At 41.7% G+C, this 21,070-nt stretch overlaps 1 protein-coding gene across 2 annotated transcripts in view; it reads right to left on the bottom strand.

Moving 5' to 3' along the window:
- Positions 1–21,070, bottom strand: part of CAPN7 (calpain 7) — an 82,048-nt gene that overhangs the window by 18,079 nt on the left and 42,899 nt on the right. For both annotated transcript variants that reach the window (XM_069730056.1, XM_069730057.1), the window contains exons 8-15: positions 19,200–19,285; positions 16,844–16,937; positions 16,267–16,413; positions 14,162–14,268; positions 12,104–12,224; positions 7,249–7,393; positions 5,962–6,061; positions 1,613–1,748 (exon numbers count right to left, since the gene is read on the bottom strand). In XM_069730056.1, coding sequence (XP_069586157.1) covers positions 1,613–1,748; positions 5,962–6,061; positions 7,249–7,393; positions 12,104–12,224; positions 14,162–14,268; positions 16,267–16,413; positions 16,844–16,937; positions 19,200–19,285 — 936 coding nt within the window. The remainder of the gene's footprint in view (positions 1–1,612; positions 1,749–5,961; positions 6,062–7,248; positions 7,394–12,103; positions 12,225–14,161; positions 14,269–16,266; positions 16,414–16,843; positions 16,938–19,199; positions 19,286–21,070) is intronic.

The following is a 21,070-nucleotide window of genomic DNA, read 5'->3' on the forward strand; positions in this document are numbered from 1 at the left end:
GAGTACCATCTATCTTTACTGTGCTACATTACTGGAATCGCTTGAGGTCCACCTTTCTAATAGAGGAAAACTCCTTTCAGGAAGACATGGTCCATAATTGTAAACCTGTGGATCAGTAAATCAAGAAACAGGCAAAGGTTTTAGATCTAGTTAATCTCCATTAGTCGTATACTACATAGAATTTAGGACGTGTGCTTTAGATCTAAATCTAGATCAACAAATGAACTGTTAAAAAAATAAAATAAAAAAAACCCCGCTAAGTTACTGGAATGAGCCAATCTGTCTGCATTATAGTCTGGCATCTCACAAAGTACAAGGTAAGAGGTAATTAGTGACCTGGTAAGTTACAGATTGCTCAGGCGTATGTAAGGACAGTGCGTTTTGCCCTGGTTAAATATTGACATGCTCGTTGTTACATAGGTGCGCTTATCGTCCATTATTACCCATGTCACTGACATTCTTCTGACTTTATTGGGATCTTTATCTATGCAGGGGACCAGGAAGAATTTGTAACGAGTGATTATATAATTATTCAGACATGTCTTAAACAAGAATGTAATTTGTACGTGAATATAATCATTAATAATCAGTGTTACATTGCTGGATCTGTGCTCTGCAGGTTTCTACATGCTTAGCAACATACTCTGCAATAAATCAATGACAACATTCCACTAAGGAACACACAGTCACATACTCCTCTGACCTGAAGGGATTCGGGTACTTGTAGTTATCTTATTCTATGAAAACTGCCACTTTATGTCCTGCCTTCATGGTGAGCTTGTGCCAACCCACGGCAGCCAATCTGAACCAGCAGAGCTGAAGTCTAAAGAGGACTTGCCACCTCTGCTGTCCAGTATATTGCCTTATGTAGCATTTTATTCTCATAGCTCTGCAGTGGGCCATTAGTGTATTAGTTCTCCTGGAAATACTGACCTAAGTTAACGAGTGGTGAACACTTTTTTTCTTCCTTAAAATGATATTTCCCCATACAATCAGACACTGTCAGCATGTATTAGACAGCCACAGTGTGCAAGAACATTCCTTCCCCCCATTACTCATGTTTAGCTGTCAACTTATCAATACAATTCTAGAAGGAACATAAAAATAAAAATCAGAATTAGTATTTTATTGGAAATACTAGTATTAAAAAAAAAACAGACATGGCAACAGAGCTAACAGGTCCAAGGGGAGAACAAAACAGCCTGGTGGGACTGGATTTGGGAGAACATTAGATGCCAACAGATGTAGTCAAATCAATTTACTGCCCATAGCTGTGAACTACAGAGAAAAAGACAAATAGTGGCCTGATAAAGGTGACATATGGATTTCACAGGGAAGAATTCCCTGTTCAGAACACAGAAGTGAGAGGTGCTCTAGAAGGCCACGTTCACACGCCAAGATAGGGCTCTTCATGGGACAACCCTAGAAGACCATGTTCACACGTTCAGTATCTGCAAGCCAAAACCAGGAGAATAATAGAAACACGTCACCACTTCTGTATTTATCACCCACTCCTGGTTTTGGCTTTACTGACCAAATATATGGCCTTCGAGTCACAAACAGATGACATTAGGAGTCAGACTCAAAAACACATCTGATCATCAATACTGACCTTATCTGTGATGTGTCTGCTGAGCAAAATCCACACTGCGGCGCCTCCCTTCGGACACTGAACATCCAGTCTGTACTGAGGATTGTTTGCCAGGCTGTACGCGTCTTTCACAGGTCCTTGTTTTGCATCCCATGTACTGGAACACAGAATTTTCGAATTCTGAAATGGTTTCTCATTTATGAAGGTTCATTGCAATAGTCATAATTTGTACCTAAAACTACATATGAATTTTACAGATGTATTAGTAAAAAAAAAAGGACATTAATTAACACTGAAAAAAAGCATGTGGATAGTGGTGACCAGCACGAAAATCATGGCTGGGATAGACTCATTTTCTATTTTAATCTCAAATTTTCTCTTCTCTGTGGGCGTGTGGTAGTTCTTATTGGTGTAAATCTCCTCCAGACTCCCATTTTCTAACTCAACTGGCAGTATGAGGCTGTGTTATCCAAAACAGATTGTATGATGTATTATTTTTTTTTTACCATTTTTGGGGGGTACATATAAATTATCTTGTCATTTCTGGAGGTTTTTTGTTTATATTTTTTGTTTATATTTTTCTATGGAAGTAGTATTTTTAGGTTTTTTTGTTACGCATTTGTAATACAATGAATTTTATATGATATTTTTATATGATATTTTTTTTTTACCATTTTTGGGGGGTACATATAAATTATCTTGTCATTTCTGGAGGTTTTTTGTTTATATTTTTCAATGGAAGTAGTATTTTTAGGTTTTTTTGTTACGCATTTGTAATACAATGAATTTTATATGAAGAAAAAATTCTGAAGGAACATTTTACATTTTATTCCTTTATTTTTTTAAATGTGCAGATGTTTTACAGACATCTGGAGAACATTTTTTTTCCCTTTATTGATTTTTTTGTCCTTTATTGATTTTTTTGTTTCAACTGTAACTGAGACATTAATTGGATGACCAGTTACAGGGGAGACAGCAGAGTACAGTGACAGTAGCAATGCTATGTCGGCAAACACTTTGTGATCATTTGACTGCCAGGTCCTATAGAAGCATCAGCACTCCGATATTTCTGTCCACTACATAACGTTCATGGCAGCGGTGGACTGGACCTGCGACTTTACAGGAGCTTTACATTGCACCGTTATTTTACTATGTCCAAGGTATGGGAAGAGGGGAGAGGGAGAATCCGCTCTCCAACAAGACCCTAGTGGTGGTGACAATCTATACATGCCACGGAGCCCCCCGGGTCCGGGAGTAGCAATCAGCAGGGAAAGAAAGAAAGAAAATCCTCCAGCGATGACACAAATTGCAGATTTAAATCTTCACATTTATTTCTGCATTATAAAAATGGTGGTGCCTCCATCACGAGAACAAACCTACGTCTTTCTGCTGCAAAGTCTTACTTATGGTTCAAGTATTGCTGAAAATACGATCACTAAATAGTGGACGCTGAAAATCACATGTCCAATTAACAGCCAATGGGAGTAAAGTGCACATTGTGCCGCACCTGATGACAAACACATAATACCAACAAGCATTAGAAACACACCAGATTAAAATACTGAAGCAACATCCTGTCTAACGCTCAAGACTAAAGGGTTAATCTAGTATGATTAGAATAGGTGATGGTATTATGTGTTTGTCATCAGGTGCGGCACAATGTGCGCTTTACTCCCACACCATACACATATTTAATGAAAATAAATATGATGGGAGTGCTTCTTTAAGTAGCAAGTCGGTCTGCTTATTTACAAAGGTTTTCCCACTACAATGATAACTTATGCTCTGGATGGTCCTCAAAATCAGGATAGTGGGGGTCCGACCCCCCGCACCCCACCGATCAGCCGTTTCCAGTTCCAGCACTTGTAAAAAAAACAGACAGAGCAGAGCGCCACAGCTCCAAGCGCTGTTTAGTGGCCACTGCAGGTACTGCACGTCAGCTCCTACCCGCGAGCGACCAGTAAACAATATGACAGATATGTGGTGTTCACCTGCTGCTGGCTGCAAACAGCGAACAAAGTGGGAGGTCACAAGAGCTGATTGGTACGAATCCGGCACCACCAGTCTGATACCATTGTAGGACATTGTAGTGGAAAACCCCTCTAACCCGGGAGGAGAATAGTGAATGGCCCATTACACCATAGGGACCTAATAGAGGAAATATGGGGACTACTTGGCACCATAAATTCGGCTGTGCCCTGCACAGAAAGTGCTCTCCCAATCATTATTTTCCTTCTCTATCTCTTCGATATAGTCACGTCAGAAAGCATTGAAGTATACTAAAGCCAGTGACAGCGCTAATCAGATCAGTCAGCCTCATGTGTCACATCGGGTGAGCCGCACTGCTCATCTCCGCTGTCCTCACCACTGATGGATGATAAATCTGCAGGAGTCTGTGCTGGGGGCAATCAGGATATTTACCAACTCCTCAGAGAAGCTCACCATAAACCCATGCCCACAGCTTTGATGACTTGATATTATAATTTTTTTGAGCAACAACAATCCCCAAGAAGGTTAATTGTAGTCACTCATGAGCTGCGTGCAGCTCGGTCCCGCAGTGTCCTCTGGGCATGATGTTATGTGCGGTGCCCCCAGGTAGAGCGGCGATCTCTCCCAAACCTCCGGCAGATTAAACCCGTTGTGTCAGCGCCTACTTACAGGACTGCATAAAGCCTTACTGGCTGAACCTGGATTCTTTTCTGTTTTTGCCTCCGCTCTTTTCAGCAGCCATCATTTTCATCGACATGGCTGTGCAAGGCTTTCTTTATACAGGACAAATTGTATTATTTATTAAAACACTGCTTTGGAGTACATATATTATGATGTATATTGATAAGAAAAAGTTTGCGACAGAAATATAGAAAAACGTTTTGGTTTAGTTTTTTTGTTTGTTTATATTTTTTAACTGTTCACACTTTACACCCAATTACCTGTTGAATGAATTCTCCTCTATGGTCATGTGGATACCTAACAGCTGTAGTTTTTATTATACGCGACAATGTATTTTACGTATAAAAATAAAAAATTTTTATTTTTTTTTTATCTTTAAAGCTTTTTATTTCTTCTTTTTTTTCTGCAGCCTGACGAGCCAGGACCTAGGGGGGAAGGCAGCTTTGGCGGGCAAGGCCACGGGCGGGTTAATCTCTGTTGGCCAGGACCAGGGAGGGGGGGCAGCTCTGCCGTGCTGACAAACCAAGACCCGGTGATCATACGATTGCTTTGCCGATGCTTCTGCTCACTGAGCACTACCTATCCTGCAAAAGTGAAGTCAGAAGCTGTAATAAACTGCTTTTGTCTTCTCTCCAGGGTCTCTGGCTGTCCGACAGCTGGAGATCTGAACTTCTTCGGCTAGATTGCAGGAGCATTGACCCCATGTCAGAAATTTACATTTGTGCACATTTAAAGCCCAGGACAAATCACCGTAAATTTACGGTGCTTGGTAGTCGTCAGGTTAAAGGGGCATTATATTAATATTGTTTGTACAAATTATACAGCTCTCCAATATTATTCATATGTCAATTACAGTATTAATTCCTCTGATAGTCATCAATCAATAGGTGCCATTAATTGATTACTTCCACTGGATATATATCTATAGGGGTCATGGGATAGTAGTGATGAGCGAAAGTGCTAAGATAAGGTGTTATCTGACCACGCTCGGGTGCTAGCCGAGTGACTTTGGCATGCTCGAAAAACATGTTTGAGTCCATGTGGCTGCATGTCTGCCCGTTTGTTAGGCAATCCCTGCATGTGCTGAAGCCGTCTAACAGCCGCGAGACATGCAGGCATGGGGACTTGTACATATTTTTCGAGCACACCGAAGTCACTCATTTAGCACCTGAGCATATTTGGACAACACCTTATCTAATCATGTTCGCTCATCACAAGTGCTCAGCTCTTTACAAGACACAATTCTTTTAAATGTAGGATTCCACACAGTATGACAGCAAGCAGAGATCTTTTATTTCTTAAAAACGGTGATCCTCCTTTAGTTGCATGCAGGTTTTTGATCTGTAATAACTAAAACATATATTAAAGGAAAAAAAGGTCATGATATAACCAAGGTAATGTATGCTAGCATATTTATACCAATTATAACATATGCATTAAAAAACATGAAAATATGAGTAGATGAAAGGAGCACGATGACACCCAATAGCAGGGACAACAGGACGTGCAGCCATGCGCTTCACCTTTCAGAATTTACCAAGAGGGGAATTCTAAGACGAAGATGGAGCTGCACTTCCTGTTATCACTTTTGCAGAAATGTCCAAAGCTATGTAGGCTTCTGCTTTCATTTTCCAATTAGTTTCTTTATTTCTGACCTTACACGGTATCAATCTTTTTTGGCTGCTGGTTATCTGACCTACCTGTGAATACAAGTTGATTCTTTGAAAAGACTTGGATTCCAGCTCAAATAAATGACATCATAATACTGACACAGGTCATCCCATGTGATCCAGAAAATACCTACAGGCAGAATTACATTCATTAGACATCAGTTAGCGCCTCGACAGCTTTTTTTCCCCCCAATCCACCATCTTTCTCTAAAAAGGAACTGGAGGAGTTCTTTTGGAAGCTCAACTAGTTTCAATTCATCAGCATGTTATTTCGATGGTTATATGGGGACCTCTGCTGGCCATGCTCTGTAAATGTCTTAGAGAATCTCATTGGTGGCAAATCATCATTACACTAGTTATGTCGCAGATTAGTAAGCTAAAAATTCAAGGAGGTGTTCAAAATACTCAAACAGAGATTAATTCCTTTAAATAGGACCTGTCACTTGCTCAAAAAAATTTGCATTAATTACCTTGTAAAATCTCCAGATTCTCCTGCTCTTTTCTGTTTTGCGTTGTATGACATGATAGAGGAGATATCCAAGTCTCTGCTTGTAGTTTAACTGGGCGTTTCTTCAGAGTCTTCCCTCGGAGCTTGCACTGTCACTCCTCCCTCCTTCCCAGACACTGCCAATCACAGCTCAGCAGCTGATCTAGTAGACTTCCACATTACCAGCTGTGATTGGCAGCATCTGGGAGGGAGGGGTGAAGGAACACGCCTCCAGAGAAGACTCTGAAGAAATTCTCAATTGGTCTGCAAGCAGAGATTCACATGGTGTGCTCCAGAAGAACAAAGGTGGATATTTTTGCAAAAAAATGATGCAGTGCAAAACAGAAAAGAGTCAAAATGAGAGGAGCGTAGGAATTTTTACAAGTTATTCAACTCTATTTTGAGCAAGTTACAGGTTTTTAAAACGAGAAAAACTACAAAATAATCATGAAATGGTTTGTCACGAGTATGACCGCTCATCCACAAAGCCTCAGCAGCATGTCTACTCTTTCAAGCAGCTCCCAGAGTGGACCCCCAAATTGTTCAAAATGGCGAAATTCTTTTAAAGCTATTGTAAATAACCCCATACAGCACATGATTGACAATTCATTAGTCAGAACACAGCATCCCTTTAAGAGTATCTACTTTACCTGTGTCCCTCACACTATCTCTAGAGCAGAACCCCCCCCCCCCCAACTTCCTCAGTAGTCATCCCAGCTTCCTGTCACGCACCTCCCAGTAGTCACATCAGGACTCCCATTTGCCAACCTCCCAGTAGTCCCAGTAACAGCCACCTTGACCTTAGTTGTCACAGTAGAATGAGAAATTACCATTGTCAATTTTTTGAGCAGTCCGTGGGTCAAAGTTTAGGTATTTCTGTAACTCCGGGGTCCAGCTTCTCTCATCTTTCTCACAAAATCGACCTTTCCACCGTAAATGACTCCATGGATTCTTCAGCTGGAGAAACCGCAATGACTTGAAAATAATAATAAAAAAAGCTAAGAAAAGATACATGCGACAACAGCTAAGAATGAAAAATAGCTGTGACTGTTGTGAGGACTGTGAATAGACCCCAATGATACTTTTAGGGTTAGGGCCACAACTAGTTTTGTAGACATTTTTTTTTTTTTTCAGCAGAGCAATACAAAACTTGGTTAATTTCCAATCTTGAAGGAGAAAAAAAAACTTAACTACTACATATATAAATGCACACATACACGGTGTATATATATATATATATATATATATATATATATATATATATATATATATATATATATATATATATATATATATATACACACACACACACACACAGTACAGACCAAAAGTTTGGACACACCTTCTCATTTAAAGATTTTTCTGTATTTTCATGACTATGAAAATTGTACATTCACACTGAAGGCATCAAGACTATGAATTAACATGTGTGGAATTATATACTTAACAAAAAAGTGTGAAACTACTGAAATTATGTCTTATATTCTAGGTTCTTCAATGTAGCCACGTTTTGCTTTGATGACTGCTTTGCACACTCTTGGCATTCTCTTGATAAGCTTCAATAGGTAGTCACCGGGAATGGTTTTCACTTCACAGGTGTGCCCTGTCAGGTTTAATAAGTGGGATTTCTTGCCTTATAAATGAGGGTTGGGACCATCAGTTGTGTTGTACAGAAGTCTGGTGGATACACAGCTGATAGTCCTACTGAACAGACTGTTGGAATTTGTATTATGGCAAGAAAAAGGCAGCTATGTAAAGAAAAATGAGTGGCCATCATTACTTTAAGAAATGAAGGTCAGTCAGTCTGAAAAATTGGGAAAACTTTGAAAGTGTCCCCAAGTGCAGTGGCAAAAACCATCAAGCGCTACAAAGAAACTGGCTCACATGAGGACCGCCCCAGGAAAGGAAGACCAAGAGTCACCTCTGCTTCTGAGGATAAGTTTATCCGAGTCACCAGCCTCAGAAATCGCAGGTTAACAGCAGCTCAGATTAAAGAGCAGATCAATGCCACACAGAGTTCTAGCAGCAGACACATCTCTACAACAACTTTTAAGAGGAGACTTTGTGCAGCAGGCCTTCATGGTAAAATAGCTGCTAGGAAGCCACTGCTAAGGACAGGCAACAAGCAGAAGAGACTTGTTTGGGCTAAAGAACACAAGGAATGGACATTAGACCAGTGGAAATCTGTGCTTTGGTCTGATGAGTCCAAATTTGAGATCTTTTGGTTCCAACCACCGTGTTTTTGTGGAACGCTAAAGGAGAACAGATGGACGCTACATGCCTGGTTCCCACCGCGAAGCATGGAGGAGGAGGTGTGATGGTGTGGGGGTGCTTTGCTGGTGACACTGTTGGGGATTTATTCAAAATTAAAGGCACCAGCATGGCTACCACAGCATCTTGCAGTGGCATGCTATTCCATCCGGGTTTGTGTTTAGTTGGACCATCATTTATTTTTCAACAGGACAATGACCCTAAACACACCTCCAGGCTGTGTAAGGGCTATTTGACCAAGAAGGAGAGTGATGGGGTGCTACGCCAGATGACCTGGCCTCCACAGTCACCAGACCTGAACCCAATCGAGATGGTTTGGGGTGAGCTGGACCGCAGAGTGAAGGCAAAAGGGCCAACAAGTGCTAAGCCTCTCTGGGAACTCCTTCAAGATTGTTGGAAGACCATTCCTGGTGACTACCTCTTGAAGCTCATCAAGAGAATGCAAAGAGTGTGCAAAGCAGTCATCAAAGCAAAAGGTGGCTACTTTGAAGAACCTAGAATATAAGACATAATTTCAGTTGTTTCACACTTTTTTGTTAAGTATATACCATATATACTCGAGTATAAGCCGAGATTTTCAGCCCATTTTTTGGGGCTGAAAGTCCCCCTCTCGGCTTATACTCGAGTCATACCCGGGATCGGCAGGGGAGGGGGAGCGGGGGCTGTCTAGTTATACTTACCTACTCCCGGCGCTCAATACAGGAAGAAGATGCAGCACCGGGAGAAGCAGGGACTGCAGGGACCGCGCCGGAGCAGGTAAGTATACGGGGAGGGGAGCGCTGCGCGATATTTACCTGCTCCTTGCTCCGGTGCGGCTCTGTCTCCAGCGTCCTCTGGCAGTGACGCTCAGGTTAGAGGGCACGGTGACGTGGTCAGTGCGCGCCCTCTGCTGAGCATCAGTGCTGGAGACGGAGCCGCACGAGGAGAAGGTAAATATTGAAAGCGCCGGCGTCCTGAACAAGAGAGGTGAGTATGTGATTTTTTTTTTTATTGCAGAAGCAGCAGCATTATATATTGGACAGCTTTAAATGGAGCATCTATGGGGCAATAATCAACGGTGCAGAGCATTATATATGGCACAGCTTTCTATGGAGCATCTATGGGGCCATAATGAAGTGCAGAGCATTCTATATGGAGCACAGCTTTATGTGGAGCATCTATGGGGCCATAATGAACGGTGCAGAGCATTATATGGGGCACAGCTTTATATGGAGCATCTATGGGGCAATAATGAACGGTATGGAGCATCTATTTTTATTTTTGAAATTCACCGGTAGCTGCTGCATTTCCTACCCTAGGCTTATACTCGAGTCAATAAGTTTTCCCAGTTTTTGTGGCAAAATTAGGAGGGTCGGCTTATTCTCGGGTCAGCTTATACTCGAGTATATACGGTAATTCCACATGTGTTAATTCATAGTTTTGATGCCTTCAGTGTGAATGTACAATTTTCATAGTCATGAAAATACAGAAAAATCTTTAAATGAGGTGTGTCCAAACTTTTGGATATATATTTTTTTTAATAAAAATTACTGCATGAAATAAAATTCAGAGTTTCCCCATGAGTAAACCCTCTACTTCTCTGATTGTTTAACCCTTTCCTGCCCCAACAATGTTATTTTTTCCACAATCAATTTTCATCCCTATATTCATGAAAGACTGATTCATTTTTTTATGTTTTGTTTGTCCCTTCATTTTTTATCATTTTTCCATTAGTTCTCCTAGGTGACTTGAATTTGTGATCGCTGTACTGCAGCACCATTATACCAATTAGTGATCTATGGCAGATATCTGGAAATGCCTTCTGTGAAAATCCATTGGCAGGAGTGACATTGATGCCTCATTCATAATTTACCACAAAATCCAGGGAACTGAACAACATTGATTGAAACCAGCTCTAATTGCTGCAGTTGCTCCCACTGTGTACGGATTGGCCTCTGCTCCTAAAATTCATTAACAGGACCGAACATGTACCATACGTTTCCGACATGTCAGTAAGGGGTAATCGCTGATTCCATAAGGCACGTCAAATATGCTATCTAAACCAATAACACCTAGGAGGAATTGCAACACCAAATGAGTCAAAGTCCGACCCTTTAACTAGTCTTTCACAGTGATACGTTCTCTAAATGGGATATAGTCAGCAGTGGGGACCGCAGGGATCTGTGCTAGGACCGATTTTATTAACCTCTTTATAAATTACCTTGTGGATGGGTTTGAAAGTGTCAGTCTTTGCGGACGACACCAAACTATGTAGGATACTAAAATCTGACCATGACATTACAATATTGCAAAACGATCTGGATAAAATGAATGAATGGGCAAACACATGGCAAATGAGGTTTAATATAGATAAATGTAATGTAATGCACCTAGGATGGAGTAGTCCCATTGCTGTATATACATTAAATGGGAGTACACTCGGGACTACAGAACAGGAGAAGGACTTGTGTATTCTGGTTACAAGTAAGCTGAGCAGCAGTTCTCAATGTCACGTAGCAGCTGCAAAAGCAATCAAGATTTTAAGATTGTATTTAAAAAAAAACACAATAAAATCCCGTGATCCCAACGTTTTGTTACCCCTCTATACATCACTGGTGAGGCCACATCTAGAATATATGATGCCGTTTTGGGCTCCACATTTTAAACAGGATATTCAGAAGTTAGAGTCAGTTCAATGGCGGGCAACTAGATTATTACAAGGGATGGAGGCCTCTGATATGATGAAAGGTTGGAGAAGTTGGGCTTATTCAGCTTAGAAAAAAGACGTCTCAGAGGGGATCTCACTTACATGTATAAATATATGTGGGGTCAGTACAGAGGACTGGCACATGACTTCCAAAGACCATACTAAGGACCAGGGTGCACTCATTATGGGTGGAAGAAAGGCGATTCCGGCAGCTAAATAGGAAAGGATTCTTTACAGATAGAGCAGTCAGACTGTGGAATGCCGACCACAAGAGGTAGTAATGGCAGACAATAACAGCTTTAAAAAGGCCTGGATGATTTCCTCAGTACACATAACATTGTGGGTTGTAGTTAATTTAGTGGCAAAAATGTATAATTGGTGGAGAAAGGTTCAACTTGATGGACCTAGGTCTTTTTTCAACCTATGCAGCTATGTAACATGACTGGGGACAAGCCAGACATATTACCTGGAATCATTAAGGATAACAAGTACTTCCCTCATCTTGGCTAAAGGGCATCACAATCAGCCAGTCAGACCCTGGTCGACACTGATGAGGGGCAAATACCCCAAAACTAATCTAAATTTGCACTCTTTGATAGAGATATTTTTCTATATGTTCCAAGTTTAAATACATAGATTTCTGCCGCACAAGGCTACTCATAAGGGTCGCTCATTAACTGCACAGAGGCAGCAGTGTCCACTGACACAAATAATGAAATGCATCATACCTTGTATTCTCTGATGTCCAGGACGGCGTATGCATGTGTAGGTACCAAGCCCCATTTCTCACCTTCCTCTTCAGTCATCACGCCTGTAGCTGTGGTAATGAGTACATCACCTTTATGAAATCTAAAAGAAGCAAACAATAACTTATTATGTGAGAAATTTTATCACAAAGTTATCTATTGTTTGCCTGGCACGTTTTCCCTTACAGTAAAATGTTTCCTGCAGTGTATGTGCGGGGTGGGGGGTGCTAAGCTGCTGATTGAGTTCAGGCACCAAGCGCTGTCAATCAAAATTTGTTAACCTTCTCAGCATTCAATCTGGAAAGGCGTAATGGTACACGGACATCCGAGCCACGCCATTTGCCCCCTTATTTGTATACCGCTTTTATCTGAGATGAATCTGTGCTGCACTTTATGTACATGCTCAGTAGTGACCAGTGCTGTGGAGAAGAATCTGTGCTGCGCTTTATGTACATGCTCAGGAGTGAGGCAGTGCTGTGGAGATGAATCTGTACTGCGCTTTATGTACATGCTCAGTAGTGACCAGTGCTGTGGAGATGAATCTGTGCTGCACTTTATGTATATTCTCAGTAGTGACCAGTGCTGTGGAGATGAATCTGTGCTGCACTTTATGTACATGCTCAGTAGTGACCAGTGCTGTGGAGATGAATCTGTGCTGCGCTTTATGTATATGCTCAGTAGTGACCAGTGCTGTGGAGATGAATCAGTGCTGCACTTTATGTACATGCTCAGTAGTGACCAGTGCTGTGGAGATGAATCTGTGCTGCACTTTATGTACATGCTCAGTAGTGAGGCAGTGCTGTGGAGATGAATCTGTGCTGCACTTTATGTACATGCTCAGTAGTGACCAGTGCTTTGGAGAAGAATCTGTGCTGCGCTTTATGTACATGCTCAGTAGTGACCAGTGCTGTGGAGATGAATCTGTGCTGCGCTTTATGTATATGCTCAGTAGTGACCAGTGCTGTGGAGATGAATCTGTGCTGCACTTTATGTACATGCTCAGTAGTGAGGCAGTGCTGTGGAGATGAATCTGTGCTGCGCTTTATGTATATGCTCAGTAGTGACCAGTGCTGTGGAGATGAATCTGTGCTGCACTTTATGTACATGCTCAGTAGTGACCAGTGCTGTGGAGATGAATCTGTGCTGCGCTTTATGTACATGCTCAGTAGTGAGGCAGTGCTGTGGAGATGAATCTGTGCTGCACTTTATGTACATGCTCAGTAGTGACCAGTGCTGTGGAGATGAATCTGTGCTGCGCTTTATGTACATGCTCAGTAGTGAGGCAGTGCTGTGGAGATGAATCTGTGCTGCACTTTATGTACATGCTCAGTAGTGAGGCAGTGCTGTGGAGATGAATCTGTGCTGCTCTTTATGTACATGCTCAGTAGTGACCAGTGCTGTGGAGATGAATCTGTGCTGCGCTTTATGTACATGCTCAGTAGTGAGGCAGTGCTGTGGAGATGAATCTGTGCTGCGCTTTATGTACATGCTCAGTAGTGACCAGTGCTGAGGAGATGAATCTGTACTGTGCTTTATGTACATGCTCAGTAGTGAGGCGGTGCTGTGGAGATGAATCTGTGCTGCACTTTACGTACATGCTCAGTAGTGAGGCAGTGCTGTGGAGATGACTCTGTGCTGCACTTTATGTACATGCTCAGTAGTGACCAGTGCTGTGGAGATGAATCTGTGCTGCACTTTATGTACATGCTCAGTAGTGTCCAGTGCTGTGGTGATGAATCTGTGCTGCACTTTATATACATGCTCAGTAGTGAGGCAGTGCTGTGGAGTCGGGAATCAGTGAAATTGGGGAGTCCGAGTAGGTGGTTTGGTTTAACCTCTCCACAGCCCTGGACGGAAAAACATGTATGTATAACAGTAATTGGATCACATCTTTCACCATGTACACACTGCAATTAACATCCCAATGGTTCACATACTTTATCCGAATCATTTTACAATATACACTGATCAGTAAGTGTACAATAAAAAAATTAAAATATTAGCACTACTCATTTATCTACAAGCCATTAGACACTATACCTTTGGTACAACATTCTAAATGTATTTTCTTTGTCAAATGCCTGATTGTCAGAGTGCATAGCAATCCTCTCTGGGATCCATCCAGTCAGTGCATGCAGGTCAATATTCTGAAAGGCAAGGATGGCACACATCTTAATTTGCTTTGTAACAAGGCTTATTAGATCACCTAACAAATACCTAATGAAGTGTTTTGTAAAGGAAAAAAAATCTTAAAAATGCTGCAATCATTAGGACAATGTATAGCGATTTTTAATGTTTTTCTTTAAAAAAAAATGTTTTAAAGAATATTAAGAACTGCCCAATCTATCAAGATATATAGTAAATTAATCCGATTGGTAAACGGCGCAACGAGAAAAAATATCAAAACGCCTAAATGCCGCAACACTGCAATAAAATGCAATAACAAGCAATCAAAAGATCCTATCTATCCCAAAATGTTATCAATAAAAACATCAGCACGGCGCGAAAAAATAAGCTTTCACCTAGCCCCAGATGCCGAATAATGGTGATGCTATGGTTCTCGGAAAATGGTGATTTTTTTTACCACTTAACAAAGACCCTATATATCTGGAGAATCATATTGGCAAGTCAGTTTTAGCATTTAGTGAACATAGTAAATAAAAATCCAAAAAACTATTGTGTAATTGCAATTTTTTTTTACAATTTCACAGCACTTGGATTTTTTCCCCCCCAGTATATGGTAACAATCAATGGTTTAATTCAAAGGTACATCCTGCAAAACACAAGCCCTCATACGGCCATAAAAACAAATAAATAATAAAGGTATAGCTCTGGGAAGAAGGGGAGCAAAAAAAGAAAAAGCAAAAATGGAAAATCGCAAGGTGGTGAATGGGTTAAAGCAGAAAACACCTCTGTCCCACATAGGTACAGACACCCCTAAAGAATACATTATAATACAGCTATACAAAACACAAGTGGCATAGATCTATAAAATAGCAGAATTTACTCATGTATTACTTGCAGACACGGAAGTCATATCTTGGGATCGGGGCAGCCATCAGATTTAGGGTATGTTCACACGTTCAGGATTTCCATCCTTTTTTTTTCCTGACTGTTTTTTAAAAAACTGCAGCTCTTGGCAGAAAACGCAGGTCCTTTTTTTGGTCCTTTTTTGGTCCGTTTTTGATGCGTTTTTTGATGCGTTTTTTGATGCGTTTTTTGATGCGTTTTTTTGATGCAGTTTTCTAGCCAGAGTCTGTGTGTTTTCTAGGAACTTTTTTAGGGTTAAAATGGCTGAAAATACCCTAACCCTACCCCTACCCCTAACCCTACCCCTAACCCTACCCCTAACCCTAACCCTACCCCTATTCTAACCTTAGTGAAAAAAAAAAAAAAAAAAAATTCTTTATTTTTTTTATTGTCCCTACCTATGGGGGTGACAAAGTGGGGGGGGGTGTCATTTACTATTTTTTTATTTTGATCACTGAGATAGGTTATATCTCAGTGATCAAAATGCACTTTGGAACGAATCTGCCGGCCGGCAGATTCGGCGGGCGCACTGCGAATGCGCCCGCCATTTTGCAAGATGGCGGCGCCCAGGGAGAAGACGGCCGGACGGACACCGGGACGCCGGGTGAGTATAAGGGGGGGAGATTAGGGCACGGGGGGGGCATCGGAGCACTGGGGGGGGGCATCGGAGCACGGGGGGGCGGGATCGGAACACGGGGGGGGCAGCCACACTCCGCCCACGCACTTCCGCCCGCTCCCCGCACTTCCTGCTGCAGCGGTTCTGCACATCAAACCGCAGTAAAACCCGCAGATATATTTTTGATCTGCGGGTTTTACTGCGGTTTGGACCTCACAATGGAGGTCTATGGGTGCAGAACCGCTGCGGCTCCGGAAAAAGAATTGACATGCTCCTTCTTTTTTCCGGGAGCTATTCAGCGCGTCTTTTTTTTTACAATTTCCGGACCATGTGCACAGTGTGTCCTGTTTTCCATAGGGTACAGTGTACTGTACCCTGCATGGAAAACAGCTGCGGAACCGCAGCGGCAAAACCGCCGCGGTTCCGCGGTAAAAAACGCACTGTGTGAACATGGCCTTAGGGGCCACACAGAAAAGATAAGAAAGCACGTTTATCTTACCGAATTAGATCCGGGGAAGTCATAACCTCCCATTACTTTCATGTAGGCTTTTTCTATTAGAGACACCCATAATTCATTCTTGTTGTTAGAATACGAGCACAACAACTCTCCATTATGATCCACAGGCAGAAAATCGTCTATGATCACCTGTGAGAATAAATTAGAAATGGCGCTGCAATAAAGAGAATGAAGCGATGCGACAAAACATAAAGCAGTATTACAATCCGAGACATTTATAACTTGTGATCGATTCCACTTCCCCAACTCCAACCTTTAGTGAAGAGCCGATCTTTTATTTTCTCCCACAAACAGAATTCATATGTGCTGATGTTTGCTCTCTCTGCTGTATTTGAGAATCGCTTATGTACATGGGGCCCCTCCCAAGTTTTCTTATTGGCGTGGATTCTGTCAAAATATGGGGGTCCCATAGACGGTCCCCCAGTGCACCAGGTACTCGTCCCTGCCCCCACTATATGGCACACACAAGCATGTCCAGGACCTGATGGTTGTGGCCTCTGATCTAGAGTAGCAGAATTACTACAGAGAGCAGTAGGGAGGAACAGGAAAAATGAATTACCTTTCTGGGGACGCCATTAATGTGCAGCTTCACCATGTACTTCCCACAAGGGTTGTATTCTGGTTCTCCTTTTTTGTTTTGTGGGTAGATGATACTAAATAGGATATAAATCTGGTATATTATCAAGTAATTTATATGAATAGAAATAAAATTATTCAGCATGTTTGCTGCTGTGATCCTTCCAAAAACAAAACCTGAAATACGCCCTTGGCTGAAGAGGTAATTTCTCCCCATCCTCACCCAACCTTCACTCAATTCAATTCAAAGAAGCTTTATTGGCAGGACCAAATAAACATTAGTTTTGCCAAAGCACATGCACAATATGGAATAGGGAGGAGGGACTGTGGGGATAATGGGTGGGGACTGTAGGAACGATGGATGGGGTGCAGGTTTGGAGTAAGGAAGTCCATAGCATGTAATGGTTGTCTTTCTCGCAGCCTATAGCACGCGCTCACATACTGCGCTGCTATCTCCACCGCACTCTCGTCTACCCTCAGCAGAATATGTTTTCTCTTCCTCCTTCATGGAGCTGAAATCCGGGAAGAGATCGGAGAGTCTCCTGAAGTGAGTGTCCCTCACTGCTGAGTATTTGGTGCAGTGTAGCAGGACGTGGATCTCATCCTCCAGGGTCTCCAGGTCACAGTGTACGCACAGTCTGTCTTCCCTGGGCTTGTAGCTCCATCTGTGCTGGCTGACCTCGATGGCCAGATTGTGGGCATTGAGTCTATACTGGCTCAGGATCTGGCGGTCTCTGGGGTCCGAGAGTTTCCCCAGATATGGAGCCAGTCTGTAGTCTCTCTGTAGACTCTGGTACACGGTCAGTTTCTGTGAGCTGCTGATCTCGTTCCTCCAGACACTGACGTACTTCTCCTGTCCCTCCTCTACCATCTTCCTGATTGTGGCTTTTGTCAGGTTGTTTTGGTTAACGGTTCGGTCAGGTTGGGTTTGGGTGAGCTGTTCTAGGGGTCCTGGTTTGGCTTTATGGCGATGGGAGCTTGGGTTGCTACTCTGTAGGTGAGCCTGGAAGGACACTCCACGATGGCGCTTTTGGTGCACATTGTCCTGGCAGTATGAGGTTGTCTGTACAAGAGCAAACGTGTGTATAAGAGCCGGGCTAATACACCCTCGTGTTTGCGGTGCAGCCTGCGGTGCTATACCAACAATAGTACCCAATAAAAATAAGAATGGTATACTATGGAACATGGAAGCCTACAGGCGTCCGATGCTGCTGCATCTTTATACATGGACATCTGTCAAGAGTATTTGGCAGGAAATCCTCCCAATAAACTAGGAGAATATGGCAGATGATCAACAATTCAAAGACGATTTCAGTTCCGTTTTTGCAGGGTAACACTAGACTTGTTGGGGGGCATTATCCTGCAATATCAAGATGTCTTGGGAAAGAAAATTGCTGAATTTACAATCTTCTCCTGAAATGGATACTTTTTTTAATAACAATCTTAAACAATAACCTTTTCTGATAACACTTAGCAGGTGCACTTGTGAAAGTTAATATGCGTCCATAGCAACAGGAGTTTTTTTTTTTTATATATTTATGGGCAATTATTTATCAATACCTCCCCACAGGCATGTATGGTATTGTGTGTGTAATACATTTATTTATTTTACACCCACAACACATTTTTAAGACTATAGGACACACCCCAGATTTAGAGAGCAGAACATGAGAAAAAATGTTATTTCCAGCTAATTAAAATATGCCAGTAAGTGTAAAGAAATGCAAGGGACATTATCACTAATTTCAATGCAGTAGGGTAGAATATGGAGGTAAATAATCTATTGCTAGTTCTTCTCTGCAGCGTTGGGTAGTATACACGACTTTTTACAGAGTGCACTATCTGCAGTGCAGTCATATTAAGCAGCACTGCTGCATGCAGTCACCTCTCCTACATACACACAGCTTTGCTACATAAAAACAACCATAGCTCAGCTACATCAACACAGTTTAGCTACATAATCAAAACACACAGCACTGCTACACACTGTGTATACTGCCACGTTTCCTTCCACGCTGGTGACTGATCAGATGACCTGAAAGGTTCTTCAGTATTTAGGCAGCTTTAGAGATGTACAGGCCTAGACTGATCAGGGCAGGGCAGGAGGAGACAGCAGTTCTCTCCGAGACTGGGAAGGACACTGGTGTCAGCGTTCTCCTCCATCACAGATACATGCCTCCGCATTATAAGGCACAGACACTTTTAAGCTAAATTTTGTCATGCAAAAAGGTGCATCTTATAGTTAAAAAAAAAACAGCATGTATCAAAATGATCTCTATCAACCTTTATGACATCCCCGTTTAAGACCAGAATTAAATGAATGTCTCAGCAGGACATACCTTGTAATCAATTTCTTATTATAGCGTCTTTCGTAGGCAGCGCTGATGGCGAGGGAGGCCACAAAGGAGCAATCTGACACAATTGTCTGGAGACAAAGTACACACAATGGTTACACTGCTCGCTCACCAATGGTCCCACAACAAGTCTCATGCAGCCTTTCCTTAACCTGTTAAAGACCAGAGTGTTCTAGTGCTAAATGACCAGACAGTGTTTGGGGATTTTTTTGTTTATGATGCACAACAGTCTCAACTTTTTATTTATTGGGCTCCAAAATAATTTTTGCAGTGCGTTTTTCGTTACACCGACAGCTTTTTTTTGTGTGTAAAGAATGAATGGTTGACTATGGCAGAGGTGGGGGTTTGTATTTAATGAAAATATTCTGGTTCCGGTCATCAGAGCCATTAATGTAGCGATAGTAAGCACTCGCAGGCGAGAATAAAACCTTGTTTTCACATTCACGCTGATGCTAAAACTGTACAGTAAGGTACGCTTACACACTTGAAATCTCTACTATCAAGTGCTTTCTGCAATTTTCCAGGGCCAGATTCCTATTAAAATAATTTATCCCCATGGAGTAATTATAGATCTCTGGGAGCCAATCTCGCCATAGAAGCCCCAATTAGGAGAAAAAAAAGTCCTTTGTAGAGACATTAGTCACTAGCAAAGCTGACCTGGGCATATATACACCCAGTAGGTTAGCCATCCTGAGGGCATGCAGCAATAATATGGCACCTGCTGATATGGCATTAGACGCTATGGATGCCGCAGAAAAGACAGACAGAGATGGCTTTTGTCTTGTGCTGTACATTCAGAAAGAAAAGGGGATTAAATCCCACCGCCAAGTGCTGCACATTTATGACGCCTAATCTTATACAGGTTTATAAATACCAAAATACGGGTAAAAGAAACTAAAGCGCAGAGTTAATCTATCAAATACAAAAAAAATAGGTGATCAGTGGTTTAATAACTTGATTTCAGGTTATTTGAAGAGAACCTTTCACGCTGAACTTGACACACGATGAGTGGAATAAAACATTGTGTTTTTTTTTTTAGATTTTGCTTCTCCGTTGCGGAGATATTAGCAATCAAAATATTTGAAACATAAGAAATTTTCTATAGTTAAGTCCAAGTGGCTGTGAAAGATTGTTTTCACTGCAGCGTGTATTTCTTCCCCTTGTATGATGCTAACCAATCGGGCGGAGTTCTTTTTTTCTGTTATACTGAAGTCAGCTTATGATTGGTTGACCTCATGCTGGAGGAAGATACACGCCCCCAGTGAAAGCTATCTGATAACTTTTTTTAAAGTCCAAGCAGGTGTTAACACATTAAGTGCCAAATAGTTTGATTTATCTCCACAAAGGAGAGATGAAATAAAAAAAATAAAAAATTGTTTAGTCTGCTTTCCAACCACTATTATGTTGTGTGTCTAGTTCACAGTGAAAAATTTGGTGAAAGGTCCTCTTTAAAACCAAAGAACCTATATGTATTATGTATCAGGTCAGGGTGAAATGAGTTATAATAAATGTGGATGACTGGACTTTATTCATGATTAGCAGAACTGAACAAATGTCTCAAGCTTGTCTAACAAAATTTGGGAGTCTCTTGTTATTCCCTTAAGGATGCAGCTTATTTTGTCCCCCCGCCCCCTTTTTTTATATTTTTTATATTCTTCTGACTCCGTAACAGAATAAGGGCTTTTTTGTGGGATTTACGCTAGTTTTGAATGACACCATTCATTTTAGCATATAACATACTGAAAAATAGATAAACAATTCCAAAAGAGGTGACATGGTGAAAACAACTGCCCTTGTGTTTTGGGGTTCGATCTTACAGAATTCATTGTGTGATGAAAATGACCTGGCAATATGAT

This window comes from Ranitomeya imitator, chromosome 6 (assembly GCF_032444005.1).
Source record: "Ranitomeya imitator isolate aRanImi1 chromosome 6, aRanImi1.pri, whole genome shotgun sequence".
NCBI classification, from domain to species: domain Eukaryota; kingdom Metazoa; phylum Chordata; class Amphibia; order Anura; family Dendrobatidae; genus Ranitomeya; species Ranitomeya imitator.